We start from the raw sequence: 21,409 nt of genomic DNA, 5'->3' as shown, positions 1-21,409 counted from the left end.
GGCTCTGCCCCCACCCTGCTCATGGGGTTTTTGCCCCCCCAGAGCTGCGGCACGTGTCAGGCGTGGATGGTGCCTGCCCAGAGCCCGGCCGCCCTCTGCTCCCTGCCCGGCCCGCGGGGGCGGCGGGGAGGCCGCGCAGTGACCGCAGCGAGCCCGGCACCGCCACCGGGGCTGCCCTGCCGCCGGGCACCCGGGGCTGCGGGACAGCCCGTGCCTCTGCTCGGCCCCGGCTCCGCTCCGCGTCCCCGGGTTTTGGGGCACACGAGACGGAGACGCCTCGCAGGCTCCCCCCTCCGAGGCTGCGCTGCCCCTGCTGCGTTGGCCGGCGCTCGGCGACCTTTGAGCGCCAGGGTCCGGCAGGCTGATAAAGGCCGGGAGGGCTGTGCCGAGCTGCCCACGCAGTTTATAAAAGCACTCCGCCAGGCCCGTCCCGCTGTCCACCTGTCCGGCCGGCCGTCCCTTCGTCCAGGGCGAAGATGCTGCGCTTGGTGGGGCGCGCCGCACGCTGCTGGGGGGCGAGGTGGGCACTGCCCGGGCCGGAGCGGGCACCCCGGGGCAGCCAGCACCCCGCGGCCTGGCAGAGGGCATGGTGAGCACCCGCAGGGATCGATCGGGGGGCTGGAGACACAGCCAGGGTAGGGCTGGGGAGCTGGCTGATTCCTTAAACCTTGCTGGGGAAGGGGAGCCTCTCCCTCCTCCCTGCAGCACTGCAGGCACAGGAACTACCAGGGATCTGGGGTGCTCCCAGCCCCAGCTGCTCGCTGGTGGCACCTCTGCAGGGCCACCCTCTGTGCCCAAGGCTGCCACGGGATTGTTGCCACTCGCTCTGTCCCACAGCCTCTCCAGTGCTTCTGGGACAGGTGCCTGGCCCAAGGACGTGGGCATCCTGGCCCTGGAGGTGTACTTCCCTGCCCAGTACGTGGATCAGGAGGAGCTGGAGCGGTTTGATGGCGTGGAGGCCGGCAAGTACACGCGGGGCCTGGGCCAGAAGCAGATGGGCTTCTGTGCTGCCCACGAGGACATCAACTCCCTGTGCCTGACCGTGGTGCAGCGGCTGGTGGAGCGCGGGCGCCTCTCCTGGGACTCCATCGGCCGCCTGGAGGTGGGCACCGAGACTGTCATCGACAAATCCAAGGCCGTCAAGACCGTCCTCATGCAACTTTTCCACGACTCTGGCAACACTGATGTGGAGGGCATCGACACCACCAACGCCTGCTACGGGGGCACGGCCTCGCTCTTCAATGCAGCTGCCTGGGTGGAGTCCAGTGCCTGGGATGGTGAGTACAGGCAGGGGCCATGCCATGGGTCTGGGCGCTGGGTGGATGCCGTGGGACAGGGGAAGGAGGCAGGAGGTGGCCTGAAACCCAAAGATGCTCCAACTGCAAAGGGAGCCACTGCGCCTCCAGGCTCTCTGTCACCCATCTTGGTGTGACACACAAGATGGGAACACGCAAGGGCCATGCAGATGGAGGCTTCCACCCTCCGGTGGCCCTGCCAGTCGCTCTGTCCCCCTCCAGGTCGCTATGCCGTGGTGGTGTGCGGGGACATCGCTGTCTACGCCACGGGGAACGCGCGGCCCACGGGAGGTGCCGGCGCCATCGCCATGCTGGTGGGACCCAACGCCCCGCTGGTGCTGGAGAGAGGTCGGTGCCATGAGGCCCTGCGGGTGCTGAGCTGATGGGTGCTGTCCCTGGGGGCCGTGCATCCCTGTCCCAGCCCTGGGCAGAGCTGCTCAGCCAGAGCCTGCTGGGTACTCCAGGATGCTGGCTGGCCACATCCCTGTGGGCACCATGGAGTGACTCAGGGAGGCTGCTGGGTTCCAGGGCTGGCACGGCAGGTGGGGTCTCCTCATGCTCTCTGACAGCTGGCTCTCCCCGTGCCCCCAGGCCTGCGTGGAACCCACATGGAGCACGCCTACGACTTCTACAAGCCCAATCTGTCCTCTGAGTACCCGGTGGTGGATGGGCAGCTCTCCATCCAGTGCTACCTGCGGGCGCTGGACCGCTGCTACGCCGTGTACCGACGGAAGGCGCAGACCCAGTGGCAGCAGGGTGAGTGGCAGTGCCCCTGAGGTGCCCAGCACAGCCCCCCGGATACTGATGGCCCCGTGTTGCCTCCCAGCTGGCATCCAGAGGCCCTTCACCCTCGATGACTTCAAGTACATCATCTTCCACTCGCCCTTCTGCAAGCTGGTGCAGAAGTCAGTGGGGCGGCTGCTGCTGAACGACTTCTTGGCCTGCCCCAATCCCGACACAGCCTCTGGCCTCTACAAGGGGTTGCAGTCCTTCCGGTGGGTCCCTGTGCTGTGTCCCCATCCCTCAGCCCAGCCAGGCACGTGCTGCTCTGGGGTTCCAGCTGGTCTCTCTCTGGGCAGTGGTGTGAAGCTGGAGGACACCTACACCAGCAAGGAGGTGGAGAAGGCATTCCAGGCTGCCAGCCTGGACATCTTCAACCAGAAGACCAAGCCCTCCCTGCTCCTCTCTTCCCGCAATGGCAACATGTACACACCATCCATGTATGGCTGCCTGGCCTCCCTCCTGTCCCAGTGAGTCCCCCAAAATGCTGGCTTGGGGAGAGGGAGGAGGTCATTTCGGGGAGGGCACATTTCTGGATAGAGGGGCAGAACTCATCTCCCCCTGCCTCAATAGGACCTGATCCTTTCATTGCACACAGCCCCCAGTGTGGATGCCTCCTGCTCCAGGCCATCTCCCTGCCAGACTTTTCCTCCCAGCTTGTTGGAGCTGGGCCAGTGCCTAAAGCCCCTCTGTCATCACTGGGAGGATGAAAACCCTTGTTGTCATGCCCAGCAGAATGAGTGACCCCCTGGGAAAGGAGTCATGGGAACAGACAGGCTCTGAGGGGAACAAAAGCCCTGTCCTGGGGCTCCCTGGCACCACCACACTCCAGGGCTACGCTCTCTGAAATGTGGCCCCAAGGATCTGCCTGCCCACAAAGCAGGCAGCCCTCTACACTGCCCCCACAGCCCTGGATCTCCCTCTCAGCCCAAATGTCCTGTAGCCCCCTCACCTCTCACTTCAGGTGCTCAGCACGGGACCTGGCCGGCTCCCGCATCGGCGCCTTCTCCTACGGCTCGGGGCTGGCGGCCAGCATGTTCTCCTTCCGTGTCTCGCAGGATGCAGCCCCAGGTGGGCCCCAGGGGACAGAGGGGCTGGGGAGGGAGGGCAGCGTGGGGCTGTCAGTGCTGCCCTCTCACACACGGGGTGCCCCTTGCCAGGCTCCCCCCTGGACAAGCTGGTGTCCAGCCTGGCTGACCTGCCCGCTCGCCTGGACGCCCGCAAGCGCGTGGCCCCGCAGGACTTCGCCGAGATCATGAAGCGGCGGGAGGAAACCCATCACTTGGGTGAGTGGGGCTGGGGGGGATGTGAGCCTGCCCTGCTGGGAGCCCACAGCACCCCTGAGCATCACTGGCCTCTCCCTGCAGCCGACCACGCTCCCCACGGCTCCCAGGCGGATCTGTTCCCCGGAACCTGGTACCTGACCCGTGTGGATTCCAAGTACCGCCGTGAATATGCCAGGAAGCCCATCTAGAGTGGGATCACCAGAGTGGTGAGCCCTGGGGAGGGGGATGCTCCGTTTCCCCTGTTCATTCCCTGCATCCAGGACTGGTCTGTGTGGGAAAGTTCCCTTTGTATGGGTGGGGAATGGCCGGCAGTGGCTCGGGCCCCAGAGCTGCTGGAGATGGCAGCAGCTTCTGCAAACACCTGGGCAGTGCAGGGCAATAAAGGTGTGGATGGGAGGGGGCAGCAGCCCAGCTCTGGCTCCTGGTCTTGAATGATCTCCTCCCACCCCCAGTCCCTCCCAATTAACAACCACCAGTCTGGATCACAGCTGGTTACGGGATTTATTCCATAGCCACCTGCCCTGTTAGACATGGGAGTTTGCCCTGACAGTCTGGGGGACTCAAGTGAGCCTCAGCCTCCCAGTTGCGACTTTATGGGGGCAAGATGGCATTTTCCCCATGATGTCCTGAAACTGCAACCTCCTCATGGTAAAACCCGTGGGCAGGAGGGCACAGGTGACGCAGTGGCTCACGGGGAGGCTCGTGCCCCTTGCAGTGCTGCTCTCTGGGCCATGTCCCATCACAGGACTGCGGCCAGACAGGACCTCAGCAACCACAGGAACCTTTGCACCCTTCAGCAAACAGCAGCAGGGCCAGGGAGCAGCAGGGGCAGGAGGGAGGGGGTTTGGGGTTGAGGACAAAGGACTGCACAAGGCACCACATGCTCTCTGCTTCTAGACCCTTTATTGAACGTGGGGCCACCCCAAACCAGTGTGGGGCTCAGGGATGGCCATGTGCAATGCTTCCCCAGCTGGGAAGGGCCCAGATGCTGCAGCCACAGGGAGAGTCCTGGTCAGCAGTCAGGGTCTATGGCAGGTGGAGCTGGAAGATTTCTGTGACACGAGGCTTTAGCTCCCCGAGGCTGGGCAGGGGGGTTGAGAGCCCCACGACGCTCCACTGCTCTCCTGCCACCGTGCTGGAGCTGTGGTAGGACAGGAGCTGCGCCCCTGCCTTGCTCAGCAGCCCTGGAGGGGAGAACAGGAATGAGGGACCACAGGCTGCCCCACTGCCCCAGCAGGGAGCTGAGCCTCAGCTTGCCCCAACTCCCCGCTCAGAGGCCCATGATGCCATTTCTTCCTCCAGCCCAAGTTGTTTGCTCAACATCACACAACCCCCTGCCCAAACCCCTCCATCCATCCATCCATCCATCCATCCATCCATCCATCCAGCCAGCCAGCCAGGCACCATCTGCTGCAGCAGGGGCTCAGCTCCAGGCTGGCTGTGGGGGCTCCCCAGGCTGTCCCTGCAGCTCAGGGCTGGCACAGGCACTCACCGGTCAGCGTGGCCAGAGCGCTGCTGTCAGAGGCTTTGGCTCTGTAGATGAGGAGAGGGCCGGACAGGGGGGCTGGCAGCTGGAAGGTGGCCCCATTGATCTGCCGCAGGGCCGGGGTGCTGCCCTGCACTGTCCCTGTCACCTGGTGTGGGGTGCCCTGCAGGGACACCTGCACCAGACCCGTGCTGCTGTCGGGCTCGGGGGCCACATCGCTGTGGGTGGCTGTGACCTGCAGGGAGACATGGCCACTCAGTGCCCAGGTCCTGCTGTGGCTGGGGCAGGGAAGGGATGTCCTCGGGAGCACCCCAGGGAACAGCCAGCCTCAATGCTGCATTAGCAGCACTGTGGAGTGTCCCCAGGCTCATGCTGCCTGCTGGGGAAGGCTGGGGTGTAGAGCCCAGGTGTCCACGCACCTTCAGCCCAGCTTCCTGGGCCAGCAGCGTGGCATTCACCAGGGTCACCTCCTTCTGTGTCCCTCCAGCCAGCAAGCCTGCAGCCACAGCAGGTGTCAGGTAGCTCCCAGCCTCCTTCAGGGATGTTCCTGGGGTGCAGGGAGGAGGTGTGCATGAGCCAGCAGCAGAGAGGTCAGGCCTGCAGTGGAGTGGTGAGCCTGGGGCTGCTCCTTCCACCCAATCCATCCACCCATCCATCCCTGCACACTCAAGGCTCCAATCCCACTGTTAACCACCTTCCTGTCCATATGTTCTCCTGCCTGCCCACTGGGCTCACCTAGGGTGCAGACCTGCACGCTGCCCTGCACTTGCTTGCCCACTGTGTACAGCACTGTGCCCAGGGCCCTGGCCAGGGCAATCCAGGGCTTGGTCTGGGGTGAAAAAGCCTTGCTGAGAGCCTGCCCATTAACCTGCAGGAGAGAGTGAGCAGTGAGAGCCTGCCAGGGGTCCCCCATGGAGCACTGCCCCCATGGGTTACAGCTGGGTAGCTGAGACACGGAGCGCAGGTGCTGCAGGGCACTCACGATGCCAGTCAGCCCCTTCCCCGTAGCCATGTCCACGATCTGCATGGCGATCTCCTTGCCACAGCGGCTCTGTGCCTCCCGTGTGCTGGCACCCAGGTGTGGGCAGGAGATGACGTTGGGGTGGTTCACCAGGTCACGGTCCTTGGGGGGCTCCTGCAGACACAGTTCCATCCTGTCATCAGCTCGGAGCACGGGGTGTTTACCCCACCTCCTTTGCAAGGAGAGAAGCTGAGGGCTGCTCCTGGTCCCAGCCCACAGGGTTTGCTGGGCTGCTTTGGGCAAAATTAAAGTGGTGCTGAGAGAGAGCCAAGCTCAGGGGGTCCCCACAGCCCCACTCACCTGTGTGAAGACATCGAGGGCAGCCCCACCACACTGCCCCGACTGCAGCGCCCGCAGCAGCGCACCCTCATCCACAATGCCACCGCGGGCACAGTTCACCACCTGCACGCCACGGCGGCACTTGGCAAAGGTGCTGTCGTTCAGGAGCCCTGCAGAAGGAGGGCTGTGAGCAGAAGGGGGCTGCCCCAGCCCTCCCCAAAGCTCCCTGTGCTCGTGCCCGCTCCATACCCGCGGTGGAGGGCAGCAGCGGCGTGTGCACCGTGATGAAGTCGCAGCGGGGCCAGATCTGCTCCAGCGGCAGCTGCTCCACACCAAAGGTGGCTGAGACATCGGGGGTGATGATGGGGTCGTAGCCGATGGTCTGAGGCAGAGCAGGCACTCACTCTTGCAGCCTGGCACAGTGGCTCTGGCCAGGTGAGGAAGGTCGATGCTCCCCATCGTTCCTCCCTGCCCCATCTCCTCACCTTCATGCCAAAAGCCTGCATGCGAGTGGCCACCTCCCTGCCGATGCGTCCCAGCCCCAGCACGGCCAGCGTCTTCCCGTTCAGCTCCATGCCCATGTACTGGGGAGCACAGGGAGAGCGGGTGAGCACACCCCACACGGACACCCCCACCCCGAGGTGCTTCACTGCCTCCTACCTTCTTACGGTCCCACTTGCCCTCCTTCATGGAGGCAGCTGCCTGCGGGATCTGCCTAAAAAGGAGGCGGTGGTCAGTGTGGGGTAGGGGGCTGTAGGGCACACCTGGCTGCATCCTGCCTTGTGCTCACCTGGCCAGGCACAGGATCATCCCGCAGGTGAGCTCGGCGGCGCTGAGGCTGTTCCCGGTGGGAGTGCTGGGGATGGAGAGGGGTGTCACTGCTGTGAGTCCCCCGGGCTGACAGGGATCTGTGCCCCGCGAGGATGGAGGCACACAGGGTGCTGCCAGGGGTGGGGAGAGCACCCTACTGAAGTCTCCCCGGCCTCCCCAGGTTCACGGGCACGGATGTCCCCACACTCCTGCTCTTACTTCATGACCAGGACGCCCTTCCTGGTGGCTGCCTCCACGTCCACATTGTCCACGCCGGTACCAGCTCTGCCCACCACCTTCAGCCTCTCTGCCGCCTCCAGCACCTCGGCCGTGACTTTAGTGGCCGAGCGGACGATGAGCCCATCGCAGTCCTAAGGGGTGACAGACACGGCGAATGGGACCAGGGTCGGGGCCACGGCCCCGGGTGGGTGACGGGACGGGGACAGCCGCCGCTGGGGTCCGGGACCTGCCGTGCCAAACCGGCCGGGCTCTTGCATCAGACGGGAGGCGGGGACCGGTCGGAGGGGTCCGCTGCCACCCGGGATCGCCGGCCTGAGCTGTGCCCACCCACCCAGCCAGCCACGCGTGGGTGCAGCCGTGCCTCACCCGGATCTCCCGCAGCAGCTCCTCCTTGCTCAGCCCGGGCTTCTCCTGCACCCGGAGCCCGCCGGCCTGCAGGATCTCCCGGCAGCAGGGGTCCAGGCTCTCGCTGATCAGCACTTTCTGCAGCTTGCCCAGGGCCATGGCGGAGCGGGGCGGCGGCACGGGAGGGACGGGACGGGGGTGCTGGCTCTCTCCGCACGCCGCCGAGAGGCTGCTGCTGCCCCTCCGCCGCGCTAAAAGAGCTGCGGGCGGTCACGTTTTCCGGGCTCATTGGGTCCCGTCTCCATAATCCCACCTCCTTCCCCTCCCCGCCCCAGCCCGCCCGGTCCCCCCCTCATTCCCCCCGCCCCCGGGGGAAGGGAGGGAGGAGCAGGCGAGGGGTGCGGGGCCAGGGCTGGGCCGGGCCCCCCAGAGAAAAGGAAGGAGGGGCCCTGCCAGGACCCTGTGGGTTAGGGAGCCACGAAAACCGGGGCCAACCTGTCCCGACCCTGCCTCAGTTTCTCCGTCCCGCATATGACAGCTCGGTAAGGCAGCAGGGGGATGACAGTGGCAGCCACGGTGGCGTGGGTGGCTCCCCACAAAGCTGGGGGTGCCGCTGGCAGGGAGCGGCCCAGCCCATGGCGAACCCAGACATGCCCTCCCCAGCTCGCCCGGGAATGGGGGTTCCCCAGACCCCACAGCTCAGAGGGGTGGCAGTGCCGCGGCCCCGGCCCACCCCCATCGCTGTTGAGCAATGGCCCTGATAAGGGACTGGGGACAGGGGCCAGCCCTGGCCAGTGGCTCCCAATGCCGTGGGGTGCACGGGAGCCACCCAGCAAACGCCCTCCATGCGACAAGAGCCAGGTGGCCGCGTCCTGTGACCTCGCACGGGGAAGTGCTGGCCCCGAGACACGATGGGGAGGGGCCGGGACACCGGGCGTGTGGATGGCAAAGGATGCGGCCAGACCTTCACCGGGCACCTGGACCCGATACACCCCAAATCCTGCCCATGGGGTGCAGGGGCTGGCCCTGCCTTCCAGCACTTTCCACGGATGGGGGTGGGCAGAACCTGGGTCCTAGTGGGAGTGGGCCCGTCCCCAGGCTCTGCTGGACCAAACTGGCCCCGGAGGCTGCCAAACCCAGCAGAGCCCAAGTGACGGAGATGTCCCAGCAGGCAGGAGGTGGCCAGAGCAGGATGGGTGTCCTCGCCACAGGCAGCGCCGCCGGGGTGGGAGAGCCCAGCGCTTTGTAGAGCCTGGAGCTGAGCACAGAGCCGGGGCTGCCCTGCAGCCACGGCCGGGAACATCCGTGACGCCAGAGCGGGGAAAGTCCAGGGCGGCCGGCGCGGGGTGAGAGATGCGGTCAAGGGCAGCGGCTGGTGAAATCTGCAGCGATCCCGGAGCGGCCCCTCGGCAGGGAGCTGTGACCCGGGCACCGCCACAGGGCAGCCTCGCCGCGGCCTTCCGCCTGGCCTGGGCTGGGACACGGCCCCGCAGCCCTTGGCGCCGCCGGTCTCTGCTTTAGCCATTAGGACCTTGCTCCAGGTGCCCGGAGGACACACCGGGACCTGCCATCCCGGCGCCCCGCTCCCCGTGTCGGCACCGCCCGGGCTCGCCCAGGGCATCGGTGGCTCCTCTCCCCCGCCTGTGGATGTTTGTGCTGAGGACACGCGTGGCCGAGCCACCGCTGCCTGTTCCAGCGCATCTGCGGCTTTTCCCGGCCGGCTGGTGCCCTCTCCTGGGGATCGCGGCCACAGGCACAGCCCCACGGCACCCGGGCCTGCGGGGACACCGGCAGTGCTGGAGGGGTGGCTGTGCCAGCAGGCGTGTCCCCCCAGCCCCTGGCCACCAACAGAGCCCGCTGGAGGGAACCCGAAGGCTGGAGGGCACTCAAAGGTGGCAGAACCAGCGGGATGGGTGCCAAGGGACTGGGTGTGGTGGCTGATGAGTCACAAAAGGGATAAATAGGGGGATAGAGGGGCACAACACCCCTCTGCTGACCCCCTTTGCACCAGGTGGTGCGTTTAGAGTAAGGAATTTGGCAGAAAATAAACGCACCTGTGTTCCAGCTGCTCCTCACAGATCAGAGGGCTGGGGACAGCTGAGCTGAATTTCTGAGTATAACCAATTTGGCACTATAGGTTGTGTTCAGTAGGAATATCCACGAGTGCAGCTTCACAAATAGTGCAGCTGATTAATTCAACACCATAGGTTTGGTCACATTCCATAAAAACCTTCCTAATCACAGATTCATGAATAGTGCAGTTTGTGGAAGCAGCAGAAATACAGATACAGAATTGCTGGTGATAAAGGCGCCAGCTGCAATTGAGTTTTAACAATAAAAATAATATTGTGTGGTGATAATAACAATGATAATAATAAATAACCATGAAGGTGTCCCCACTAGGGAGGAGGGAGAGGAGAGTAGCCCATTCTGTCTCTCAGGTATTTTTGGGTTTTCCTCCTAATCAGGTAAAATTCTTACCCTCCTTATATCCAGCCCAAACTTCTCCCCTTACTCCTATGTTATGCAGAGCACAACCTGAGTATGGAGCTACAGATGTGGTACCATGTACCATTAAGCTTATTAGCATATGCAGGGCACGTGTGTTAATATTTAAATGACCCTTAATCAGACAAAAGTTACTTTTTTTGGCCACCGTGTCCTCCAAATTTCTGGTCATACGACTTTGATCCACTTGTCAGAGCCAAAGCAGAATCACCCCATCACCACAGCACCTCCTCCTTCTTTCTTGCCACCAGCTCTGTGGTTCTGCATTCACACAGGTAACACAGAGGCTATGGAGAGGAACCCTGAGCCCTTGCCTGGCTCCTTGGTCATCATGCCACACAAGGACAGACTCTGCTTGGTGGCAGGTGGGTGGCCGTGGGGACAGCTGCTTGAAGGGCTGTGGCAGTGCAGGACAGAGGAGAATGGGGCCAAGGAGCAGGGAATTAGGGGGAGGGTCCCTGCAGAGAGAATGGGGCTGGGGGAGCAGCCAGGGGCAGTGCTGCTATTGGGGTGTCAGAACCCAGGACATCCCTCTGGCTGCCCTGGGTGATTCCAGACCCTGGCAAGGGGCTCAGAGACCCTGGCACGGAGTCACAAACACCTGTGCCTTTGATTTTAGCCCATGGAAACAATTACCAACTTTGTGTGAAGGTTTACAAGCCACAAGAGTTTGAGTAGAATGATGGTTAATTTGTCACAGGGTGAAAAACTAGAATTTTGGGGATTTAGAATGGGGGTTCAAGAAGCAAGATGGAGGAATCTGGGCATGTCCTGTCCTTCTTCTCCTTCTTCTTGTCCTCCATCTTCTGCTGGGATGATGACACTTCTGGATTGGTTTAGAGTAGAGACAGACTGTCTAACATAGGTGATAGGTATTGGAAAATTATTGTAAATAAAGCACACGTAGTTCTTAGTATAAAAAGGCGACACCATCCCAAGGGCAGGGACTGTGCCACAACCTGACCTGCTGGACAGATCTCAGCAGGGCAGAGAGAGAATGGAACAGATAAGGAAAAATAAACAACCTTGAAAAGTAGAGCCGAGGAATCTCGACGTCTTCTTCAGTTGTGGGGCTGGGAAAAAAAACTTTTTAATACCTTGGAAGCCATTTCAACCACAGAAAACCCGAGACTGGGGTGTTCAGCAGGTAAAGGAGTTGGGGGTGTCAAAGGGGACTGGGGTTATTGGAGCTGGGATGGGGAGTGGCAAAGAAGAGGAAAGGGGTGAGGGAGATTGGGGGTGTTTGGCTGGGATGGTAGGAGTACAATGAATGTCCCAGTAGACAACTGGGAAGTCATGGACAATTAGAAACAATTGAGGATGTTGAGGGACTGGAACAGTACCTGGGACTCATGGGGTTCTGGGGTGGCAAAGGGAATTGAGGATGGCACGTTGGGATGGAGGCATCCAAGGATGACTGGGCAGGTAATCAGGGTGTCAGGATTGATGTTTGAGGGTGCCATGGGAGATCCTGGCTAACTGGGGAGACTGTGAAGTTGGAAGGAGGATTGAGAGGGGAGAGGAAGGGATCATGGGTTGTTTCTGGGGGACTGAAGTGTGAGGAAGGGCTGGGGCTCAGTCCAGAGGGACTGGGCGGAGTGGGGAATTGGGGAGGGGAGGTGGATGTGTCAGCCGGGACAGGATGGTGCCTGGGTGGGGGCGGCTGGAGAGATTAAGGATGGATGGACAGACGGATCAGGGAGAGGGCAGAGAGAGCGAGGGAGAGGGGAAGGAAAGATGCGGAGTCAGAGGGAGGGATGGAGGGAAGGAAGGAAGGAAGGAAGGAAGGATGCGGGGTCAGAAGGAGGGAGGGAGGGAGAGAAGGACGCGGGGTCAGAAAGAGGGAGGGAGGGAGGGAGGGAAGGATGCTGGGAGGCAGGGAAATATGAAGGATGGAGGCAGGGAGGAGGAGGAGGGGAAGCAGAAGCGGGCGGAGCCGGCCGGTGCCGCAGAGCCGCCTCCCCGGCGCACGCTGGGCCGGCTCGGCAGCGCCTGCGGGGCCCCGGCGGCCCGGCCCGGTGTCCCCGGTGTCGGGCCCGGTGTCCCCGGTGACCGGTCCGGTGCTGGCGGGCCCGGTGCGGCGGAGCCCGGCGGGGCAGGATGCGAGCCCCGAGGCGGAGGTGAGGAGCGTGTCCGTGCCGCGGGTGCGTGTCCGGAGATGCGGTCGGGATGCCCCGGACACGCGGTGTGCCCACGCCGGGCTGTGGCGGTGCCGCGGCAGGTCGAGGCCCAAGATTCCCCGGCACCGGGATGCGGGCAGGATCGGTGTGTGCTCCCTCGGGGAAGCAGGGCCGGATAACCCCTGTCCCAAACCCCATTCCTTTGGGCTGTGGGTGTCCCCTCCTGCTGCTGGGGTCCCGCGGGTTGGGGCTGGTGATGGAGCTATGGGACCGCGGGTTGGGGGCTCTCTGGGCCCTGCACCAGGCAAGCCCGAGAGAACTCGGGAGCCGCTGGTGTGCACGAAAGGGACCAGGAGTCCCTTGTCCAGCACCGGGGGCATGGGGACCTGTTCGCTGCCCTGTGCCATGGGGACCTGTGCGTGTCAGGGCAAGGTGTGTGTGCCAGAGGAGAGGGTGCTGTAGCATCCTTGGCTGGTGCCTGCACCATCACTGAGCTCTCCTCGGTGCGCTGGGCATGTGAGGTTTGCTGGGAGGCGCTGGGCCAAGCACAGCCCTGAAGGAAGGGGCTCAGGGTGCTGGTGTTGCTGTGGGGATCTCGGCTTGCCCCATCTCTCCATCCCCGTTTTCACCGCCCCTGCTCCTCCCCGGTTATGCCCATCCCTGATTCCGCTCCGAGCCGCCGGCCTGGCCGTGTGTGCCAGGCCCCGGGAGCTGTGCTCTGCCCCGCCTGCGGGACCGCGCCCGGAGACGCCCAGCCCGGAGCGGGGCAGAGCCAGCCCGGAGCGGGGCAGTGCCAGCCCAGTGCCAGCCCGGAGCGGGGCAGTGCCAGCCCAGAGCGGGGCAGTGCCAGCTCGGAGCGGGGCAGCGCCAGCCCGGAGCAGGGGCAGAGCCAGCCCCAGCGCCAGCCCGGAGCGGGGGCAGCGCCAGCCCGGAGCGGGGGCAGCGCCAGCCCGGAGCGGGGGCAGCGCCAGCCTGGAGCGGGGGCAGAGCCACCCCAGCGCCAGCCCGGAGCGGGGCAGAGCCAGCCCAGCACCAGCCCAGCTCCCCGGCCGGCCGTGCTCAATGGGGACCTTGTTGCTGTGCCCCGTGTGCAGGTTGGCAGCTGGCCGTGCCGTGCCGTGCCGTGCCGTGCGCTCGGTGCCGTGCTCAATGGGGACCTCGTTGCCGTGCCCCGTGTCAGGTCCGCGGCTGGCCGTGCCGTGCCGTGCTCGCACACTCAGGCAGCCAGCGGCTTTGGGAACGGCTGTCGCCGCTCCTCCTCCTCCGTGGTGGCACTCCGCCCCTGCTGAGACATTTGTGCCAGCGAGTCAGCGGGGAGCTGGATGTGCCACGCTCGGCATGTGAGCTGCCACGCTCTCCCTGGCCCTTCCCGGCCCTTGGCACAGCCCCTCTGCCAGCCCGGAGCCGCTGGCACACAGTGGCTGCTGCTGAGCACGGGGCTGGGCGTGCTGTCCATCCCTCCTCCCATCCCTCTGTCCGTCTGTCTCCCCGTGGGAGGTGATCCAGCAGCAGAAGGAGGTGAGTTGCTGTTGCTGGGTTCTAGCTCCCCGTGCTTTGGGGATGCTTTAGCCCAGGATGCTTTCCCCATGGGCAGCAGCCACTCTGACACAGCCCTGGCTGCCAGCCCTTCCCTGTCCCCTCTCCCGATGGCACCCCGGGGTGCAGTGCCGAGGAATGGCTGCAGTGTGATGCCCTGGAGATGCTGTGAGTCAGTCAGGGCTCAGTGCTCTGAGTCAGGGCCATGTGCTGCCCCTCAGGGCTTGGGGGTGTGTGGGCAATGCTGCCCAGCGAGTGGGGGGCCCCAGGGCTGAGCCCCCTCGTTCTGTGCTGTGCTGGCAGCTCAGCTCCGTGCTCCAGGCTGCCATGAAAGGGCTCTTGTCCTCCTGCAGCCCCAGCAGCACTGCAGCGGCCTCCCCTTCACAGCAAACAAATTCCCAGTGTTGGGGCAGCGAGGGGGGAGCCCCCGCTCAGCCCAACATGCCACGGCTGTGGCAGAGCCCTGGGCTCCTGCTGGCCCAGCAGTGCCATGGCCTGGCACGGGGCTGCCACTCTGGCTGGCTGGGCACTGCCCTGGGATGGCCCTGCCTCAGGGTGGCCCTGAGCAGTCACATTTTGTTTCTCTGACATAAGGTTATTTTTGGTTTGTTAGGAGCACTGCCAGGGTCCCAGTCTGAAGCATTGTAACCAGCACAGGATGGCCTGGTATCAGTCAGTTGGGTATTCCCCCGGATACTCTCACTCTGTCCTTCTCTTTGTTCTTTCCTTATCTGCTCTGCTTGTGTCACTGCCCCACCAGGGACAGCAAGCCCTTCTCTAGATAGGAATATCATGTTCTAGTGTCATTGAAAGAGTGGCAGCTAATGTCTACTGCTCTCTCTGGTTCTTCCAGCCCCTTTTGACACAGATTAAAAAGGGAACTGGGTACCTTTTTACTGTATACACTGAACCCCATTTCCCATAAATATATATGGTATATATTTATGGTATATGGTACCACAGGCATATGGGATCAAGCTGATGGGACAACTTCAGTTGTCTTAATAATAATTCTAAATTTCCCAGAACGTGCTGTCACTCATTTATGTTAGGTAGATTCTGTCCATGTTCGGTTTTTTCTGTGGTTTGCAGGAGTACAGAGGTGGCTTCTTTAATCCAATAGACTCACAGCAACTTAACCTCCTGCTTGGGCCCCTGATGCTGGTATATAGGACAGCTCAAGGCTCACATTTTTCCTTGTGAAAAAGGAAAAACGTGGCCAAAACCCACATTTTGGGTGAAACCACCAAAGGGTATTGGTAAAATACCAAAGGGTATTTTAGTATTTTGTGGGCAAAACCACCAAAGGATATTCTCCAACCAAATTGATTAGAAGGATGGAGCACCTCTATGAGGGAATTTGAGAGAATTCTCTCTATGAGACAATTTGGCCTCTTCAGCCTGGAAAAGAGAAGGCTTCAGGGAGACCTGATTGTGGCCTTCCAGTACCTGAAGGCAGCCCACAAGAAAGAAGGAGGGAGACTTTTTACAAGAGCATGTAGTGACATGACAAGGGGAATGGCTTCAAACTGACAGAAGGAAGGTTTGAATTGGATAGTTGGAAAAAATTCTTTACTGTGAGGGTGATGAGACCCGGCCTGAGGTGCCCAGAGAAGCTGTGGATGTCCCATTGCCAGAAGTGTTCAAGGTCAGGCTTGATGGGGCCCTGAGAAACATTGGCTGGTAGAAGATGGCCCTGCTTATGGCAGGCGGATTGGAAGGAGATGGTCTTTAAGATTCTGTGCAAACCAGGCCATTCTGGGATGATTCAATGATGAGGATGATGATATTATTGATCTACTGATATATTGTAACATTTGGTGGGTCACAGTTGTGGCTACGATTTTACCAGGGCTTTATGAGCAATAGTGGGAGGGTGTTTATATCCCTGGAGCAGCCTAATAAAAACACGCTGCACTCCCTTCCAGGTGAAAGTAAATGAAGCCTTGTTATGTTCCTGGAGTGGAATCACAAAAAACATATATTTTACATCCAGGGCTGCCATCCATGGGTGGGGCACTCCCTGAAGCTATCAGTTCCTCGATATTTGGCACAGCAGTGGTTAAAGGCTTGGAATTGGCATTGGCATCTCTCTTTCTCTCCAAATCTGGTCCCACCCTGTCTGTGTGCCAGTAATCAACAGGTAACTGCCATCTCCATTCAGTTTTTAGCCAAAGTGGTGAATTACATGGGGTGAAAGTTTGGTGAATTATCAGTCGGTGAATTACATGGGGAGTGGGCTCTGCAGCTGATTTATATATACATAAAAATGTATAATATACACATTAGCAGCTTTTAAATAAGGTACATTAGCAGCTTTTGAATGAGGGAGGGTAAGCACCCTCTAGGGTGAATGTGGGATCTGGATTTCTTTTAGGGTCAGGGTTGAACAGGAGGACCAAATGTTGCTCTGCATCAGCTGCCAGGTTTGGCTGCTCAGAACATTGACACCCAAAATGTTTTCATTGTGATCTTTTGTGCAAAGTGAGGGGAGGACATGTGCTTATCGCCTGGCAGCCATAAATCAGCCTTGGTGGTTTGGCACGTAGCACTTGCTCTGTTCACTCCAGTGATTTCAGCTCTGTCCAGTTTTTCAGTGTCCTGCTCTGTTAATACTGGAATTTGTGTTCCCTTATCTATTAGAAATGGCATTAATAGCTGAGGAGGCCCGCCTGGAATCAGAATGTGTGGGCTGTTATTATGTGTGCACTGATAGGATTCCTCCTGCTGAATTTCAGTCCAGCCTGGTTTGTGGCCACAGCACTTTTCAAAGCGAATCAGATTGAATGGGATTGTTTTCCAGCTGTGATTCCCCACGATTCACCAAGGCTCAGTTGTCTCTTCTGTTTCTATAATGCATCTGCCTTCATACTCAGGGGGATTTGAAGGAGACAAAGAACCATCTTCCCCCAGTTTTCTGTCATTTGGGTCATCCCATATGTCTCCATCCTGTTCCTCAGGGAATATGATTCATTTTCTAATCTCTGTGATGTCAGGGGGAACAGGAGCATACACAAGCATCATCTCTACCTTTTCTTCCAATTTTTTTTCTCCTTCTCTTCTTTGAAATGTTTCTGCAGTTGCTTTTCCCTATTTTCAGCTGTGGCCAAGTACATTTTAAGTTGCTCCTTTTCTGATGTCAAAGCAGTATATTCTACATGTGCCATTTTTTAGGAGAGAGGGTGCTCTGATTTTCCTTGTTGTTTTTCCAACACTTTTGGGCCCATTCAGGATGGTGCACACTTGTGTTAAGCCAATTAATAACAACAATAATATGCAGAAACTTAGCAAGGTGTCCGTGGCTTGGGACAAGGGAGAGAGGAGTAGCCCATTGATTGTCCCCAAGGTATTTTTGGATCTTCCTCCTAACCAGGTGAAATTCTTATCCCCCTTATGTACAGCCCAATCCTATCCCTCTCCTCCTGTGTTACATGTGGCATGATCTAGATTGAGAGTTGAGTAACAGAGTAATTTATGTGGCAGCATGTATTTCATTAGGCTTATTTGCTTGTGCAGTGTTGTGTATTTCATTATTTAAATAATCCTTAATCAGGAAAAAGCTACTTTTTTTGGCCATGGTGTCCTTCAAAGTTCCACTCACAGGACTTTGTTCCGCTCTGTGCAGTTTTTCAGAGCCAGGGCAGGACAATCCTATCTCACAGGACCTCCTCCTTTGCCCAGCTCATCCTTTCTCTGTCAGCTGTGCACATCTCCCTGTGCAAAGTTAGCAGTGTAGGCTGGTGAGCCTTAGCCCTTGCCTGGCTCCTTGGTCATCACCCTGCAGCATCCCCAGGATTTGGGGTGTTGTACTGCCTCGATGGGTATTCTGTCTCTGGGCATTGTGTCTCCCTATGCATCAGGTGTTTGGCTGTGATCCCTCCTTGCTTGTTGTGCCTCTGGGTGTTGCCCTTCTGGGTGTCAAGCCTTGCATGTTATGGTTAATGTGCCTTTTTGGGTATTTTGCTTCCAGGGATGTCATGCCTTGGGATATCATGCCCCTGGGCACCATGCTTCCTTAATTGTTGTGCATCCTTGTGCATCCTGAGTGTTGGATGCTTTGCCTCTGGGTGTCACACCTGGGGCACTGTTGCTCCTGGGGTGTCATGCCTCCAGAGGTCACAGCTCCCTGGATATTGTGCCTCTTGATCTCCTCAGGAGTCACACTTCTGGTTATTGAAATTTGGGTGCCTCTGGGTTCCACATCTCTGGGTAAGATGCCCCTGGGCACTGCACCTCTGGGTGCTGTGCCTGCAGGTACAAAACCTCTGGGTGCTTTGTCTCTGGGTATCACACTGGTTGTGGTGTGTGGCAGGGCACACAGCCACGCCTTAGTGCTGCTGTGTTTAGTCGTTGTGCCTCAGTTTCCCTCCATGACAGGTTGTTGCTGCAGGGTCTGTGGCACCCTGTGTCTGCTTCTCCTGCTCCCAGCCAGGTTGGCAGTGGAAAACCACCTGGCAAAGTTGGACAGACAATGTCCCTTGCTGCAAGGCTCTGGGTACATGGTCCCGGGGCCCCTACCATGGCTTGTGCCACAGGAACATGCTGGCCCACCTTGGCTTTTGGGGCTCAGCCTCATGCATGTGGGCCCACACTGATGCCGGGACAAGTGCCCACCACCCTGGGACCCTACCAAAAAGCTGTCAGGCTGAGATTATAAAATAAACATTCTGATTTCTTTAAAAGGAGAAAAACCCCAACAATCCAGGTGGTTTTTTTTTTTTTATTTGTCGGGTTTCTCTTTCTTTCTCTTAAATCATGAAATGACTCACACATCTGAGCTGAAAATAAACCCAGTTACGAGCTGGAAAGCCATGGCAGCATGGAGGCACAGGGTCCCTCTGAGAGCAGCCAGGCCCAGCCTCGTGCCCCAGATCCCCCCTGGGGGCTGTGGACTCTGCTCTGGGGGCTCAGGTGGCCCTGACAGGGCTGCTAATGGAGCTAAAGTGCTGCTGAGGGGACACTGCCATCTGCACAGCCCCCAGGGCCTCGTGTCTGCGCACTCAGAGCTTCTGCCCAGCGGCTGTGGGGAGGCACACGTGTCCCCACGTGTGTGCAGACACCAGTGGCACCCCGGTCACAGCGCAGGGTGGCACAGGGGGGGATCCCGGTGCTGTGTGTGACAGGCTGTGTGTGCTGCTCTCTGCAGGGAACCCTGCAGCAGTGACACTGTGCCAGCCGAGGTGCCCGGAGCCCCAGGCATGGCGGGTAAGGCACCCCGAGAGCCCCGGTCCCCTGCATGCCCCGCACCGCCCGGGGATGGCCGCGGGTTTCTGGGCCCTGAGCCGTCCCCTTGTCTCTGCTCTCCTCGGGGTCACACGAGGCGTGGAGCGGCCGCTTGGCTGGTCTGACTGCTGCTCGCCCTTGCTCCCTGCCAGCTTCCCAAGAAGGGCTATGGGGTGACGGTGATGAGGAGCCTGTGCCAGCCGAGCCGAGGGGTTGCAGCGGCCCCGCGGGTGCCCAGCCCCAGCCTGACCCCTTGGCGCAGACGGGTCTCCTCCGGGACCTGGAGATGGGGCCCCTCGCCCACACACAGACCCTGCGGGACTTTGAGCAGGTGAGACAGACCGCGGGGCGCTGGGACCCGCATGGCACCGCCGGGTGCTCGCAGGATTTGTGCCAGGTCCCTCAGTGACAGCGGCGGGGTGTGGAGCGCAGCAGGGGCGGCGGGGCAGGTGGCGGCGGCACAGGGGGCCGGGCCCGGCCGGGCGCCACGCTCCCCTCACCGCCCTCACGGCTGCGGCGCGTGGGGGCCTCCGGGGCTCGGGTTTCACCAACCCGCTGTCCCCGCTCCAGCGATTCCTCAAATAGCTCTGGGAGGCGGAAAAAAAAAAAAAAGAGGAAAGGGAGAGCAGCGGGGCCAGCGACGGGAGCTGCGGGCGGGCAGGGAGCCTAGGCTGTGTCCCGGCGGCGCCATGTGAGGGGTGCCGGGATGCCCGCCTCATGGAGCGCCGGCCATGGCTAACGGGTACCGCACGCTCTCGCAGCACCTCAATGACCTCAAAAAGGAGAATTTCAGCCTCAAGCTCCGCATCTACTTTCTGGAGGAGCGCGTCCAGCAGAAGGGCGAGGACAGCCGCGACGATGTCTACCGGCGGGTGAGTGCCTGGAGGGGACGGGGTGAGCGGGTTTCCTCTCTTTCCTGGGAGGGAATGGGGTCGGGGGAGTGTAGCCGGGGGGGATGCCAGGGAGGGCTTCGAGCACTGGGGCTGGCCGAGCTGCTGTTGGGAGTTTGCCTTTCGTTTCCTCTGACAGGAGCGGGGAGAGGGTTGGGGAGTGCGTCCCCAGCCCGGAGTGGGTGACAGTGCAAGTTTGTGGCACACAGATGGAGTGGGTACACCCCATCCCGGAGCCGACAGGCTAAAATGCCACCTGTGCTACTCACTGACAGGAGCACCCAAAGCCTTGCCATGGCAGGGGGGTGCCCCATGCCACTTCTTCATTCCCGTGGTCAGTGGGGTGGGGTGTCCAGGCAAGCCTGAGGGCATCCTACCCACCTCCTTCCTGCTCCATAGAACATCGAGCTGAAGGTGGAGGTGGAGAGCCTGAAACGGGAGCTGCAGGAGAAGCAACAAGCCCTGGACAACACATGGTGAGTGGGGCTGGCCAAGCCCCTCAGCCCGGGGCAGACATGGTGCTCATGCCCTGCCTGTGGTGGTTTTGTGGGCACGGACACAGGGGATGTCTGCCTGTACCCTGACCGTAGCAGGCAGTAGAGACACCTGCAATGGGGCTGAAGGGGTTTGCAATGGGGCTGGGCACCCACAGGGCTCCTCTTACAGCCCTGGCGCCAGCCAAAAATAAAGAACAGCACCTGTTTGGGGGGGGGGGGAGGGCAGTGCCATGCCCAGAGGCCATGGCATGGGTGTCTCACCCATGGGGCACCGATGGCAGGGGGGCCAGTGGCACAGCAGTTGTGAGGCCCTGGTTTTGGGAGTGTGTGGTGGGTCAGAGCCTAAATACGGCTTGGTGCTGCCAGAGGAGCGGTGTCCCCTGGGCAGGACATGGGGGGGGCAGCCAGGCTTGAGGGCACCTGGAGTGGTACAGATCAGCCAGCCCAGCTGGTTTGGGGTGGAGGCTGTCACAAAGACTGTGCTGTGCCATGCTGTGCCATGCTGCACACTGCCAAGCCACACCGTACTGTGCCATGCCATGCCATAGCAAGCTGTGGCACACCGTGCTGTGCCAGGAGATGCCATAGCAGGCTGTGGCACACCATGCTGTGCCAGGAGATGCCGTAGCAGGCTGTGGCACACCGTGCTGTGCCAGAAGATGCCATAGCAGGCTGTGGCACACCAAGCTGTGCGATGCCATGCCGTAGCAGGCTGTGGCACACCATGCTGTGCCATGCCATGCCGTAGCAGGCTGTGGCACACCGAGCTGTGCCATGCCATGCCGTAGCAGGCTGTGGCACACCATGCTGTGCCATGCCATGCCATAGCAGGCTGTGGCACACGGTGCTGTGCCCAGCAGGGTGGCTGCAGAGAGCCAGACCAGCCGCAGCCAGGCTGCGCTCCGGCAGCAGTACGAGGAGCGGCAGCGGGAGTCGGAGCACGTCTACGAGCTCCTGGAGAACAAGATCCAGCTCCTGCAGGAGGTGAGTCTCAGGGGATGGTGTGGCCAGGCAGGAGGCAGAGCTGCTGCCTGGGGGCTCACCCTGCTGCCATGCAGGAGGCCAGGCTGGCACGCAGTGAGGCCGAGCAGGC

General features: G+C 60.8%; 2 protein-coding genes and 1 long non-coding RNA gene across 3 annotated transcripts; 2 read left to right on the top strand and 1 right to left on the bottom strand.

The window, feature by feature from the left end:
* The first annotated feature begins 398 nt into the window (after window positions 1–398).
* HMGCS2 (3-hydroxy-3-methylglutaryl-CoA synthase 2) lies at window positions 399–3,772 on the top strand. The gene is made up of 9 exons (XM_074546479.1): window positions 399–589; window positions 838–1,277; window positions 1,518–1,643; window positions 1,887–2,051; window positions 2,122–2,290; window positions 2,375–2,545; window positions 3,040–3,146; window positions 3,236–3,361; window positions 3,443–3,772. The coding sequence occupies exons 1-9, from the start codon at window positions 477–479 to the stop codon at window positions 3,547–3,549; spliced, it is 1,524 nt and encodes a 507-aa protein (XP_074402580.1). The 5' UTR covers window positions 399–476; the 3' UTR covers window positions 3,550–3,772.
* Window positions 3,773–4,247: 475 nt separating this feature from the next.
* Window positions 4,248–7,800, bottom strand: PHGDH (phosphoglycerate dehydrogenase). Its single transcript, XM_074546475.1, has 12 exons — window positions 7,564–7,800; window positions 7,177–7,328; window positions 6,938–7,003; window positions 6,808–6,862; window positions 6,633–6,731; window positions 6,397–6,529; window positions 6,169–6,317; window positions 5,830–5,982; window positions 5,583–5,715; window positions 5,267–5,394; window positions 4,854–5,082; window positions 4,248–4,545 (listed from the first exon to the last, which is right to left on the bottom strand). The coding sequence occupies exons 1-12, from the start codon at window positions 7,699–7,701 to the stop codon at window positions 4,388–4,390; spliced, it is 1,593 nt and encodes a 530-aa protein (XP_074402576.1). The 5' UTR covers window positions 7,702–7,800; the 3' UTR covers window positions 4,248–4,387.
* A 4,278-nt stretch (window positions 7,801–12,078) lies between these two features.
* On the top strand, window positions 12,079–19,711 carry LOC106629776 (uncharacterized). The gene is made up of 4 exons (XR_012581449.1): window positions 12,079–12,170; window positions 15,703–15,849; window positions 18,853–18,911; window positions 19,691–19,711. It is a non-coding gene; the product is annotated as an uncharacterized LOC106629776 (long non-coding RNA).
* Window positions 19,712–21,409: the final 1,698 nt, after the last annotated feature.

The sequence above is a fragment of the Zonotrichia albicollis genome, chromosome 8 (genome assembly GCF_047830755.1).
Source record: "Zonotrichia albicollis isolate bZonAlb1 chromosome 8, bZonAlb1.hap1, whole genome shotgun sequence".
In the NCBI taxonomy this organism is placed as follows: Eukaryota; Metazoa; Chordata; class Aves; order Passeriformes; family Passerellidae; genus Zonotrichia; species Zonotrichia albicollis.
This window is presented reverse-complemented; position numbering and strand designations above follow the sequence as displayed.

Excerpts from the sequence above, each read along its gene's own strand:
- PHGDH (XM_074546475.1), bottom strand. The coding sequence starts at position 7,701 with ATGGCCCTGGGCAAGCTGCAGAAAGTGCTGATCAGCGAGAGCCTGGAC. Across the intron at positions 5,716-5,829 it reads GGAAGGGGCTGACTGGCATC|GTTAATGGGCAGGCTCTCAG; the intron begins GTGAGTGCCCTG and ends TCTCTCCTGCAG. Across the intron at positions 5,395-5,582 it reads CGTGCAGGTCTGCACCCTAG|GAACATCCCTGAAGGAGGCT; the intron begins GTGAGCCCAGTG and ends CCTGCACCCCAG.
- HMGCS2 (XM_074546479.1), top strand. The coding sequence starts at position 477 with ATGCTGCGCTTGGTGGGGCGCGCCGCACGCTGCTGGGGGGCGAGGTGG. Across the intron at positions 590-837 it reads GCGGCCTGGCAGAGGGCATG|CCTCTCCAGTGCTTCTGGGA; the intron begins GTGAGCACCCGC and ends TCTGTCCCACAG. Across the intron at positions 3,147-3,235 it reads CTCGCAGGATGCAGCCCCAG|GCTCCCCCCTGGACAAGCTG; the intron begins GTGGGCCCCAGG and ends GCCCCTTGCCAG.